General features: G+C 57.7%; 1 protein-coding gene across 10 annotated transcripts; it reads left to right on the forward strand.

Moving 5' to 3' along the window:
* The first annotated feature begins 3,553 nt into the window (after positions 1 to 3,553).
* Positions 3,554 to 12,964, forward strand: RUNDC3A (RUN domain containing 3A). 10 transcript variants are annotated; one of them, XM_033846809.2, is made up of 11 exons: positions 3,555 to 3,908; positions 7,561 to 7,676; positions 8,067 to 8,215; positions 8,402 to 8,487; positions 9,314 to 9,403; positions 9,517 to 9,597; positions 9,739 to 9,904; positions 10,018 to 10,175; positions 10,974 to 11,111; positions 11,208 to 11,332; positions 11,746 to 12,361. In XM_033846809.2, the coding sequence occupies exons 1-11, from the start codon at positions 3,802 to 3,804 to the stop codon at positions 11,763 to 11,765; spliced, it is 1,236 nt and encodes a 411-aa protein (XP_033702700.1). In that variant the 5' UTR covers positions 3,555 to 3,801; the 3' UTR covers positions 11,766 to 12,361. The 10 variants fall into 10 exon arrangements, 9 of the variants coding, with proteins under 9 accessions (XP_033702700.1, XP_073654548.1, XP_073654549.1 ...); XM_033846803.2 differs by lacking the exon at positions 11,746 to 12,361 and adding an exon at positions 12,368 to 12,643 and having other exon boundaries at positions 3,556 to 3,908; XM_033846807.2 differs by lacking the exon at positions 11,746 to 12,361 and adding an exon at positions 12,368 to 12,643 and having other exon boundaries at positions 3,557 to 3,908; positions 11,226 to 11,332.
* The last annotated feature ends 263 nt before the right edge of the window (positions 12,965 to 13,227 follow it).

Below are 13,227 nucleotides of genomic sequence, written 5' to 3' on the forward strand. Positions count from 1 at the left end.
TAAGCCCGTGCGCCATGACTACTGAGCCTGCGCTCTAGAGCCCACGAGCCACAACTACTGAGCCCACATGCCACAACTACTGAAGCCCGCGTGCCTAGAGCCTGTGCTCTGCAATAAGGCAAGCCACCAAAATGAGAAGCCCGCGCACCGCAACGAAGAGTAGCCCCTGCTCGCTGCAACTAAAGCCCACGAGCAGCAACGAAGACCCAACACAGCCAAAAATAAATAAATAAAATAAATAAATTTAAAAGTAAAATAAAATAAAAATAAGAATCGTAGATGCTATGGGTATTTGCTTGCTTGCTCGCTTGCTTTATATTATATACTCTGTATAGTATTATTTCCCCCTTCCTTCCTTTGCCTTATTATCTTATAGAAGGATTGTTGTTGGTAGTGAGCTCTATTATTTAGTCTTTAGGTTCCTCTAGAGGAAATGTGGCTGAACTCAGAAAGGTATTAACATCACCCAGAGATGGATACTGTTACTGCAGAGACTTTGCAACTCAACGTTGCAGGGGAGGGCGCTATAGCACCTTCACTTGTACCAAAGACAACTGCACCTTAATAGGCAAAGGCAGGAAGTTGTTATTGTTCAGATATGTATAGAAAAGATGTGTGTAGATGCTGAGCAGCAAAAGGTCCCCCCTTTTCCTGTGCCAGTTACTTATTTCTTGCATTTTGCTCCAAATCCATTCTTCATGTCTCTCTGCTCTCCGATGCTGAGGGGTCGGGAGGACTCTACCAACTTGTTTCCCAGACTCCACTACTAACTGGCTTTCTGTCAGGTTCTACTAATAGAAAGCACTAGAGGGAGATGGAAGGCAGGGAAAGGAGAAGGGCCGATATTCTCTTTGGGGGTTTTGTTTAGGGTCACCCTATCTTTGGCAGTTGGCTCCAGCCTTCAGCTCTTTTCTGCATTCTGAGAACCAGCTTTGTAGATGGCTCCAGTGGCAGCCCACTGGTGGCTCTGGCTGAGTCTGAGCCCCACCCGTGGGCTCCCATCTCTTCCCTTGAGTTCCCTCAGCCCTTGCTACTTTCTTTAGTTACGAGTTTCACTACTTCCATGTTCTCTTTCTCTTTTTGCTCTTTTGGTCTTCCCACTCCTGTGTAACCAAATCCCCTCTATTTCAAATACATCGTGTGGTTTCTATTTTTCTAACTAGGCCCTATCTGGTGCACAAAATACCTTCAATGGTAGAATAGATAAATTGTGATAGAGACATACATTGGAATAGTATACTGCGAAAATGAATCTCCCTAACATGATATTGAAAGAAGCAAATTGCAACTGAATTCATATAGTATGACTCAATTTCTACAAAGTTTAAACACCATTAAACTATATATATTTTATTTTTTTATTTTTTTTTTTTTTTTTTTTTTTTTTTTTTTTTGCAGTACGTGGGCCTCTCACTGTTGTGGCCTCTCCCGCCGCGGAGCACAGGCTCCGGACGTGCAGGCTCAGCGGCCATGACTCACGGGCCCAGCCGCTCCGCGGCATGTGGGATCTTCCCGGACTGGGGCACGAACCTGCGTCCCCTGCATCGGCAGGTGGACTCTCAACCACTGCGCCACCAGGGAAGCCCTAAACTATATTTTTTATTGATGGATGTGTAGGTGGTAAAACTATAAAGAAAAGCAAGAAAATGATTATTGCAAAAGTCTGGATAGTGGTTATCTCTTGCGGGGATGGATGAAGATGAGATCTGGGAGAAGCATATGGCAGGTCCTGGGGTGTTGATAATGTCCTATTTCTTGATCATTGAGGTTATGACATAGGTGGTTTGCTTTGTAAATATTCTTCAAGCTGCACATATGTGTTTCAGGTGCTCTTTTGTGCATCCGATATATCTTGCAATTGAAAAACAAAAGAAAGGGGCTTTCCTGGTGGCGCAGTGGTTGAGAGTCCGCCTGCCGATGCAGGGGACGCGGGTTCGTGCCCCGGTCCGGGAAGATCCCACATGCCGCGGAGCGGCTGGGCCCGTGAGCCATGGCCGCTGAGCCTGCGCGTCCGGAGCCTGTGCTCCGCAACGGGAAAGACCACAACGGTGAGAGGCCCGCGTGCCGCAAAAAAAAACCCAAACCCCCCCGCCCAAAAACAAAAGAACGAACATCACAATCACCCCTGGCAATGGGTCTGGAGGCAGGAGGACAATATGAGGGGCTTCTTAGAGGTGAAGCAAGAGGGAAGAGTCAGAGAGAAGGGACTGAAAAGACTAAGTCTGAGGTGCCAAAAGCCAAGAATTGAGGCTGACGCTGAGTGAGGAGATCTGTGCTGGGAGTCAGGACCTTCTTCCTAGCCCCCAGGGAGGCAAACCAAGGTTGGAAATTTCTACAGGTCTTTCATCTCCTGCTCCTCTGTTTGTGCTAATGGAGGGTCCCTGCCTGCTGGTCATATTCAGATGTGGGTGCACATCTGAATCAATGTGGTGACATTGATCTGCCACTAGTGAGCAGAGTAAACCCAGTGAGTGGGCAGAGTTGGTGAATGGACATTCTTGAGGCCAGATGGAGAATATGGGTGGACCCCTTGTAATTGACACAGAAAAGCTTTCTGTGGGAGCTGGGGATTTCAGTGGTTGAAAGAGAACAGGCTAAACAGAGGGATGGAGCAGGTGGGAGCAGTGCTGTGAGGGAGCAAAGGGTGGCAGGGAAGCCGGACTATGCCTCCATTTCCCCACCTTTCCCTAAGAGATGCGACCAGCACTGTAAATCGACTATACTTAAAAAAAAAAAATGGAAAAAAAAAAGATGCAACCAGCTTTTCTGGCCTTGCAGAGAGGGTTGATGGTACCCTGCAGCAATTCTGGCAGCCAAGGGGTTAAGCCCTCATGTCAGCTGCCTCTGGGGTGGTGTGAGGAGGTAGGACTCTGAGAAGAAGCAGTTACCTTGGCACCACTGTGGGCATCAGCTCCACTGCTGGAAACCTCCACAGAGCCCAGGCCCTTAGCTGCCAGTCTACTCTTCACTCATCGTCCCGAGTGGTCCCAGGCGCTGGGCTCCTACGGCTTATTCTGGTTTCCCCTCCCCCACCCTAGTATCTGTGGACTCCGCCGGCTGGTGCAGACAAGTCAAGCCAGGGCGCAGACAGACAGATGTGCAGTCTCTGACTGCTCCTTGGTCTCCCGGCTCGGCAGCGTAGGGCCACCTGCGCTCTCTGGACACAGACCTGGCCTGGCCTCGCTGGGAATGCCGAGACTGAATGGGGGGGGGGGGGGCGGGGCCGGGATGAGGGTACAGGAGGTGAGGAGAAATGAGAAATCTGAGATAGACACCACTGATCACAAGTCAGAAACAAGGGAGTAGAGGCGTCGGAGCTCAGAGGAGCTAGGCGTGGGTCCCGGGCTCTGAGCATGGGGGTGGAGAACAAGCCAGAAGCCCCCTTTCTTCCTTCCAATCGCTGCCTCTCCCTGGGACCCTCTCCGCCCTCCCTGCGGCCCCGGCCCTTTCCCCTCCCCCCAAAATCCTGCGTCCTCTGCGGATTGGTCCCCGGCCTTCCGGGGGCGGGGCCCGAGGACCCTGACGTCACCTGCCAAGGGGGGCGGGCGGCTAGGGAAGGGGGGTGACGGGCCCCGGCTCAGCACCTCGGAGAGCTCCCTCCCCTGCCTTGTTTTGCTCCGGAATCGCCGCCGGGGGAGGGAGCCAGGGGGCCCGGCCAGAGGCGCAGCGGCTGGAGGATGGCCCTGGAGGGGTCGAGGGGCCCCGGCGGGCAGAGGGCCCAGCCGTGATCCGGCGGGGGGGCCGGGGCTGCGGGCGGGTGGCGGGGGCAGCTAGAGGCGGCAGCAGTGGCTACACATCTGGATGGAAGCGAGCTTTGTCCAGACCACCATGGCTCTGGGGTTGTCCTCCAAGAAAGCGTCTTCCCGCAACGTGTCTGTGGAGCGTAGGAACTTGATCACCGTGTGCAGGTGGGCACCGCTGGCGGGCGGGGGTGGGGTGGTCAGGAAGAGGCGGCGGGGCGGGCTGCGGAGACCTGGACTGAGCGTGCCCGCGGGAGGATGCACAGCAGCCGCGGAGAAAAGGGAGGGAGCACAGGGTTAGGAGGGGCGCGTCCGCTATCCTCAGGCCCAGGCCTGGAGGGGGTTTGGAGGTCTGGTCCCTACCCTTCTAGGTCAAGCCAGGCCTATGCCCAGCCTGGGGCCTGGGGGTGAGGGGTGTTTAATTGGCACTGCAGCTTCCTGTGAGAACCAGGAAGTGACATTGTGTGTGAGGGGGAGGGGTGGGGATGGCTGGCTCCCTTGCTGGGGGCGGGAGCTGGGTGGGCAGAGGAGAACTGATGGGATAGGGGGATGAACGCCCTCCAAGCGTACCCTCATTCCCACTCCCGTCAGCCTGGCCTCTCTGGGGTGGGGCTTTTCTGGGAGATTTTCCAGTGCTCAAATCCTGGATCAGGGATGGTGCCCTCCTCCATCTCTGGGCAGTTGCAGCCTATGGCCGGGTCAACTGGGCATGTAGGCAAAGTCCCTGAATGTGTCCAGTGAAGGCACGGCACTGCCACTGCCTTGGGAAGGACTGAGGGCCTGACCGCAGAAGTCTGGGTCTCCTGGGTTCAAGGGGAGGAGATTGGGAGGGCAGAGCCATTGGTTCCTGAGGGTGGGGCTGTCGCAGTGTTGGGAAGACCTGCCCACTTTCCTGGGGCCAGGAAGTGAAGCTTCCCACTTCCCAGCCCTGCAGTGATTCACCCCCGCTGCCCTGCCGTGAAGCCAGGAATGGCCAGTCTCTCAGCCCCCACCTGCACTCATCTCCCCGCTTAGGCTTAGGATGCCCCTGCCAGCTTCCTTCTCCACCTCCCCTCTCCCCCACGCCGCCTCTGAGGGCAGGGTGCCCCCAGTGCAGGGCTCAGCTGTCTTCCCTTGCCAGTCCCACGTGCCTGCACACTGGCCTTGGTCCTGCCCCTTCCCCCAGGAATCAGTGCCCACCTGATGCCCTGGCTTCCGTATCCTACAGTTCCTTCCAGGTTCCTGGGCACACACCCAACCGTACTGCGTCTGTCTCACACCATTATATCCCTAGTGCCTAGCACGGTGCTGTGCACATCTGACCTCTGTAAAAATGCCTGGAATGTTATAGAAGGAATGAGTGCCACAATGGCCCAGCCCAAACGCGGTCCCCTGCCTCCACGCTCACCCCCCACACCCTGCCGGCGTGTGGTGTAAAACACAGATGGTCCTAGATTCAAGCTCTTACTTTATCAGTTCTGAGCTGTACAACCTTGAGGAAGTCTCCTAACCACGCTGGGCCCTGGGTGCCTCATCATCCCCATTGTAGATGTAATAGCCACACCAAGGAGTGTGCCGAGCCCTGTGCTTGGCACACGAAAATCGCCCCGTCCCGATGCCATCCTTCCAGTCCCTCTCCCCTCGCTTGATCTCCTAGGTTCCTCTTCCTTCTCTTGCCTGCCAGGACAGCTGGGCCTGTCGAGTGTGTGGGAAAGGGGGGAACTCCCCTTGGCCTAGGCTGCAGAAGCAGAGGTTCTGGTGGATTGGAAGTGCGCTTAGAGCTGGGATGTGAGGGATAGAGTTTTGGGGAAGATTGGGAGCATGACAAAGGCTCAGGAACCCCTCGGGCCCCTGCCGCCTCTTCATTGTCACGTGGTTCGCCTCCAGCTCCCAGAACAGTTCCCTTTAGCAGGCCGAGGGCTCCCCTGGGCCCTGGCCGCCCTGTCTCCATGGTAACCTGCAGCAGCCTTGCACCTCTGAGCAGGGGACACACCATGGGGCTCCTGGGGGGGCAATGACCAGCTGCAGCACCCCTGAGGACAGATGGCAGATGGCTGCCATGCTGAAACCAGCCGCAGGCCCCCACTGAGGTCTGACCCAAATGACCAGAAGAGATCACGGGGGCGGGGCTGCATAATGAAGCCCAGATGAATGCCCTAAACACAGGCTCCTTCTGGCTCTCCCATTAATGGCCCAGCTCCTCACCACCCCTACCCCATGGCCTGTGCTCACCTTCTCTCAGTCCTTCCTGGGATCTGAACCAGAATTTGATGAGACAGGTACCATTGTTCTTGTTTGCACCTGGGGAAAATGGGCCTTGGAGAGATTAAATGACTGTCCAAGGTCACCAGGTATCACACGGACACAAGATTTGGGTCCATCCAGGCTGCCTCTCCCTAGTGCAACTCCAGCACTGACCTGGCTCTGATTTCAGGCCAGACCAACTAACTCTAAGCCCATAGGGAAGGGAGAAAGGTCCACGGGCTTGGCTGTGCTATTGCCCCGAGAGCCTCAGGGGCCAAGGCTTGAGGGCTGGAGCACAGAGGGCAGAGGAGGCAGGGGTTGCTCGGGGCCTCGGTGATCCTGACATCCACCAGGAGGCCACAGATACAGCAGAAAGAGCAAGGCCTTTGGAGTCAGACATACCTGTTGACTTCTCACAAGCTGTGGGACTTTGAACAGATCAGTCAATCTCTTGGACCCTCAGTTACCTTACCTGTCAAATGGAGCTGACAGTGACAGCTGAGGACCCGGGGCTGTTGTAAGGATGGGTGGGATAACACACGCAGAGTATAGTGCTGGGCACATCACAGGGCTTGATGAGCTAAGGGTAAAAAGGACAGTTCCAAGCAGCCCCCATGTTCCTGGATACCTCACCCCTGCTATGCCACCCATAGGGGCCCATGATGGGATGTTGGGAGCCACGTCTTCCTCCCTGTCCCAGCCCACTGCAGTGATGGCCGGTGGAGATTGCAGGCATAGGGACTGCAGAGGGAGCTGAGGCTCCGGGCAGGATTGGAGGGAGGGACAGGGGCTGCTGTGCTCCAGCCTCTCAGCCCCATTGGCTTCCCTTGGCTTCCTTCCTCTCTGAGAAGCCAGGTGTCCGGGCCCCCAAGCCCCCTTCCAGAGATCTGCTGCCAATGCCCCCTCCCACCCACTGAGTGTGTCAGACCCACACCCTGCACCTCCCCCGGCCCAGTTCTGCACCGCCTGGTTCTGGGCAGCTGGTGTGTGGGTGGCCAAGCTAGGAAGGAGAAGGGGGAAGGGGGGCATCCGTGTGCTGGAAGCCCACCTGGCCACCCACGCATGCCTACGCTCCATGTGCTTGGTGCTAGCTCACATGCCCTGGTACAGGTGACCCGCACTCCACCCCAGAAGGGACTTGAGACTGTTCCAGCAATAGCAGAAGGCAGCTCGAGGGCGGGGCACAAAGCAGCTCCTAACTCCTATCCGACCCCTCCCCTTCTCTGACAGAGAGAATGCAACTCCAAAGGGTGGGCAAGGAGGAAGGGGCTCTGGGCTAGCCCGCTGGTTCTAGGTGCCTCATCTTTCTACTGATTGTTTCATCCCCTCTCATACCTTGTTCCTGAAGCTTCCTTTCTCTGCCTCTCACCTCTCCTGTCATCCACTTTGTCAATCAGTCTCCCACCTGCCACCCTACTCTCCCATGTCACAGCCCCTCTATGGGTCACTATAGTCTCCCCTGTCTCCCGCCCTCTTTCCCTCTGCTTCCCCACCACGTCCGTGCTCTTGGTGGCCTCTTCTCTGCCTTCCTTCTACCCCCATCACCTTGTCTTCTCACCTGACACCCTGCTGCCCCTTCTCCCTCCCCCTCACCCAGGTTCTCTGTGAAAACGCTGCTGGAGAAGTACACGGCAGAGCCCATCGATGACTCATCTGAGGAGTTCGTGAATTTTGCAGCCATCTTAGAGCAGATCCTCAGCCACCGCTTCAAAGGTGGGCCCAGGTTCCTGTCCCCCCACTGCCCAGCCCTCCCAACTCCCAGCCTTCGGCTTCCAGCTACCCATCCCCCTCTGATCTACTCTGTGGCTTTCTGAACTCCATCATTCACCCTGGCCCCAATCCTGGACCATGCGCAGAAGCTCATGCACAGAGCTGGGAAGAGGGGAGGGGATCTTCTGGCCACAAGACAGTGGGTGTCCACAAGCCCCAGCCAGGGGTGTGCAGCTATGTGCCCTGTACATACATGCATGTGTGTACACGTGCGTTTGGAACAGGCACTCCGTGCGTGCATGGCTGCTTCTACTTATGCATGTGTGTGCCCCATTACATGGACCCTCTCCGAGTTCCCTGGTCTTGCTGAGCCCCCTCCCTGCCCTGGCTCAGCCTGTGCCCCAGCAGGTCCGGTGAGCTGGTTCAGCTCAGACGGGCAGCGGGGCTTCTGGGACTACATCCGCCTGGCCTGCAGCAAAGTGCCCAACAACTGCGTAAGCAGCATCGAGAACATGGAGAACATCAGCACTGCCCGAGCCAAGGTAGGTGGCCTGCAGCGAGCAGGGCCAGGGCAGCTGCTCCCTGCTCTGGATACGGGAGGGCTGCCTGTTCCTTGGTCCTGGCCCCTGCCCACGGGCACTGGGGAGAAGGGCCACAGGAGATCCAGACCCAGTGGTGCACACTTGAGTCCCTTCGGGGCAGCAAGTAAAGGTGAGCGTGCTTTCCAGGGCCGGGCGTGGATCCGGGTGGCACTGATGGAGAAGCGCATGTCGGAATACATCACCACAGCCCTACGGGACACCCGGACCACCAGGTCAGACCTCCTCAGTCAGTGTGGACCACAAGTCCCAGTGTGTACATTCATTGCCTAAACACACTTGATCCTTAAGTTCCTGCTGTAACCTTCAGTACCTGGACTACAATTCCCAGTATGCACTGCTAGTTTCCATCTCCCAGACTGTCCACCAGTCAGCTGGGCCTGCAGTCCCAGAACACACCTTTAGCACCACCACCACCTCTTCCAAGTCAAATTTATTATCTCCCATGACCCCCAGCACTGATCTCATGCACAGCTCTGCTCTCAGACACAGCTCTGGACAAGCCTCAACTGTGTATCGTTTTACTTGTTGGCCTTCCCTGGCCTACAACACAGAGCCCTACCTGCTCCCCAAACAGCAGCAGCAGTCTGTACTTGCTACGCACGGCCTCCAGAGCCCCAGCGGTCAGCGCTTCAATCCCTGCACTGCGGGCTTTTGACTGCATTGTGTCTCTAGCCTGTCCTCACGTTTCCGAGTTCACGTCAACATATTTTTGAGCATCTACTGCATGCCGAGCACTGTTTTAGGACTTGTTTCCTGCTTTTTAAGGATCTGGGTGACCCAGTGCTTGGTGGGGAAGGGGGAGTTCTGAGGACGGAGGTCTAGTCTCAGGGCACACACGTTCTAATAGGTGGGAAACACAGTGCTATCCCCAGTGGGCCCCAGTCTGAGGGGGTGAAAAGATCCACAGCTGAGGGGTGAGCGGGAAGAAGATACCTCCTTCCTCTAGGAAAGGCTGGTAATAAGCCAACAAGAGACGCTCTGAGGGGCGGGGCTCCCTGGGAGGATGCTACACCGGCAGTGCCTCACCCCTCCCCGCAGACGTTTCTATGACTCGGGAGCCATCATGCTGCGGGAGGAAGCCACGGTCCTCACCGGGATGCTGATCGGACTGAGCGCCATAGACTTCAGGTGGGGCCTGGGTGGCCGTGGCCATGGTGGGGGGTTGAGGTGGTTTCTCTGCGAAGGTCCGCACTCCCATCCCCTCATACCCGCCCCCAACCCTGTGGCTGCTCTGCCCCCAGCTTCTGCCTAAAGGGCGAAGTGCTGGACGGGAAGACCCCCGTAGTCATCGATTACACGCCCTACCTAAAGTTCACCCAGAGGTGAGCAGCCCGATTGCGGCGGGGGTTGCTGGGTGCGGACAGACGACGGCCCTGAGGGGCGGGGATGGCGGGAGACGGGCGGGCTGGGCGGCATCCTGGTCCCCCTGCCCAAGGGGGTGTCCACTGCGCCCTCCTTCCAAGCTACGACTACCTGACCGACGAGGAGGAGCGGCACAGCGCCGAGAGCAGCACGAGCGAGGACAACTCGCCCGAGCACCCGTACCTTCCTCTCGTCACCGACGAGGACAGCTGGTACAGCAAGTGGCACAAGATGGAACAGAAGTTTCGCATTGTCTACGCGCAGAAGGTGCGCGGTGCGCGGCGGGGGCGGGGCGGGGTGCCGCTTAGAGCCCGGCAGAAGGCGGGCGGCCGCTGGGACCCCCTCCTCTCGTCGCCGGGGCTGAGCCGGCGCCCCCGCAGGGCTACCTGGAGGAGCTGGTGCGTCTGCGCGAGTCGCAGCTGAAGGACCTGGAGGCGGAGAACCGGCGGCTGCAGCTGCAGCTGGAGGAAGCGGCGGCGCAGAACCAGCGAGAGAAGCGGGAGCTGGAAGGAGTGATCCTGGAGCTGCAGGAGCAGCTGTGAGTGCCGCCGCGGCCCTGACCCCGGTCCTCGGCCACCCCGACCACATCACCCCAGGGAACCCCCGCCATCGCCCCCATCGAGTCTAACGCCACCTTTCCTTATACCAAGCACCAGCATCAAACCCCCGAGTCCGTCACTGCCACCCGGAGATCCAGCCCCCTCCCCGCCACCGCGACCTAACATCATGCTCGACATAAGGCCCCCCACCAACCGGCTCCCCACTTCACCCTCAACTACCCGACATAAGCTAGAATGGCCATTGAACAGTACTCCTGGGACCCCAAGATTACAATTAAGGACCTCTAATTAATGTGACTCAACGACCTTCAGCATGACTGCATTATTCCCTCTGTTCACCACTCCTCTGCTCTGCAGCGTAGGTCCACTGACCATCGTCACCCACCGTGACCCCTGACCTCACCCCTACCCATCCCTCTAACCGTTCCCCTTGAACGTTTTCATCACCCTGTGACCTCCCAGCATGATTGTGGCACCCCATGACCCTTCATGATTCCCACACTATTCTGCACCCACCCATCCACCACCCTGGCTGACCCCGCAACATCTCATTATTCCCCTAACCCCCAGCACGAGTGCACTAATTCCTGTCACCGCCATGGCCCCCCAGTACCCTCCACTGGCTCCCAGGATCTGCCCCACTGACCCTCAGCATTCCTACCCATTTCTGCTACCCAGGTTTCAACCCTAACCCCTCCCCTCCCCTCCTGTTGAGCCCCTCTTCCCCACTTCTGCTCCCTCTTCCAGCCAGGCCTGACCCCCCCTCCCCATCCCAGGACAGGTCTGATCCCCGGTGACCATGCTCCCCTGGCCCAGGGTTCCAAGGACGTCACCACACGCCTGGTCAACCAATGGCCGTCACTGGGAACACTCAATGGGGCCGAGGGCGCCAACAACCCTAAGCTCTACCGGAGGTAAGCCCCAGGCAGGCTTGGCTCGGCCTTAGTGCCACTCCCTCCTCTACCAGGGAAGAGGGGCACTGGGGCCGTGGGCCTCTGCCCGCACACCAGCTCTCTGCTTTGCTACAGACACAGTTTCATGAGCACGGAGCCGCTGTCGGCTGAAGCCAGTCTGAGCTCGGACTCCCAGCGCCTGGGAGAGGGCAAGCGGGACGAGGAGCCCTGGGGCCCCATTGGTGAGCCCCCCAATCCAGCACCCATCCCAGAAGGGCTGAGGCCAGGCCTTGGGGCTTGTAGTCAGGCCCTGGCCACTTCCCTCATTCATTCAACTCTTCCCAAGAACCTAGCACAGCAACTGAGAGCTTGGTTTGGGGCGTCAGGCAAATCCCAGCTGCGCCTCCTCTGGCTGTGCGAGCTTGGTCACTGATTCCACCTTGCTGAGTCCTTCTCATCTGTAAAACGGGGATGTTGTTTAAAATGATCACCAGTGTTGGCATATGGTGAGGGCTCCATGGCTTTTGGCATCATGACGTCCTCAAGAGCCCCGCAAATCCTCAGGGAGTTCTTCGCCTAACTAATTTGCTCTTAACTCATGCGCTCTGTGAACCAGTCGCCTGATCGTTGTTTCCCCCTTTTCTTTGGCTGCCAGGAAGCTCAGAGCCAAATTAGTGGCTCCCTTCAAGAGAATGTCCAGGACTTCAACGCATGCATTTTGTGTTGCCCTCCCCACTCTGGCTTCACCTTGGTTTCCCACCTTAGTCTTCCCGGTGCCTGGACTACCTGTCTTTTCTTTCTAAAAACCACACTGTACTGGATGACCCTAGATCTTCTTTGGCACAAGGCAGGCTATGGACGTGAAACCCCGCCACACTGTGTTTGTGATTGTCCGTGTGTCTGTCTCCCCACCAGACTGTGAGCTCCGTGAGGGCAGGGACTGTCTCGTCCGTTCTCTGTATCCCCCGTGCTTGGAACGGAACAAGTGCTCACCGTGTGTTTAATAAATGGACAAAGAGAGAGGATGAACCCTCGGGGGGAGACAGAGACATAAACTGACGATTACAATACAGTGTCCCAAGCTCTGTGCATGGAAACGGGCAGGTGCTTACCAGGGCTTAACTGAAAAAGGCAAGCGCTCCAGAAATGAGGAAGGTCTCCAGATGGGTGACCTGAGGGCTGTCCCTTCACCGCCTGCACCTGTGCACACCCAACTCACACACGCAACTCGCACACACAGACCAGTTGGCCCCGCCTCACCCGCCCTCTCTCCCCAGGGAAGGACCCCACGCCCTCCATGCTGGGCCTCTGCGGCTCCCTGGCTTCCATCCCCAGCTGCAAGTCCCTGGCGAGCTTCAAATCCAACGAGTGCCTGGTGAGCGACAGTCCCGAGGGCAGCCCGGCACTGAGCCCCAGCTGAGGAGCGGCGTGGGCGGTGCCGGTCCCCCTGCCGCCTTTCCTCACAGCCCCCCAATCCAGGCCACCCTCCAGGGAATGCTGCCCACTCAGCCAGGCGTCTCTCGGGAGACACCCTTTGCTTCTAGCCCGGTTCAGCTTCTTGCCCGTGGAGGCAGGAGCTGCCAAGGGAGGCAGCTTGGGCCAAGAGGCAGGGGCACCGGGGCCACAGGGAGCCCTCAGGAAGCTTATTCTTCTGGCGACCCTGCTGCCTGGCTAGCTCCCTACCGGACTCTCCTTCGCTCATCTCCCCGCCCTCCTCAGGAGCTGGTGGCCCAGCCTGGCACTGCCGCCTCCCTTGCCTCTCCTGTCTGTCCCTGTGTATGCCCCCGAGTCACTCCTTCCTCAGCCCCCAGGCTGGGGGGGGGGGGCGGGGGGCAGCTATGAGGGTAGCAGGCAAATAAAAACCAGAGGACTGCGAGCAGCCTTGTCTGTGGGGGGACTGGGACAGGGACCCTGTTCTGAGGTTGGCAGGATGCGGCGGCGCTAGTGCTGGGCCCGTAACCAAGGTGATGCTAGACCAGATAAAATCAGGTGTGCCCCCTGGGAGCAGACTGGTCAGAATAATTCAAGAAGTGGGGAGCTTCTGTATCAAGTGTCCTAAATATTCGGTCAGCCCAGGGAAGGACAAAAACATGTAAGGACTCTTCAACCTGATACTCTTTGGTAACTCATTTACCCC

Source organism: Tursiops truncatus, chromosome 20 (assembly GCF_011762595.2).
Source record: "Tursiops truncatus isolate mTurTru1 chromosome 20, mTurTru1.mat.Y, whole genome shotgun sequence".
Taxonomy (NCBI): Eukaryota; Metazoa; Chordata; class Mammalia; order Artiodactyla; family Delphinidae; genus Tursiops; species Tursiops truncatus.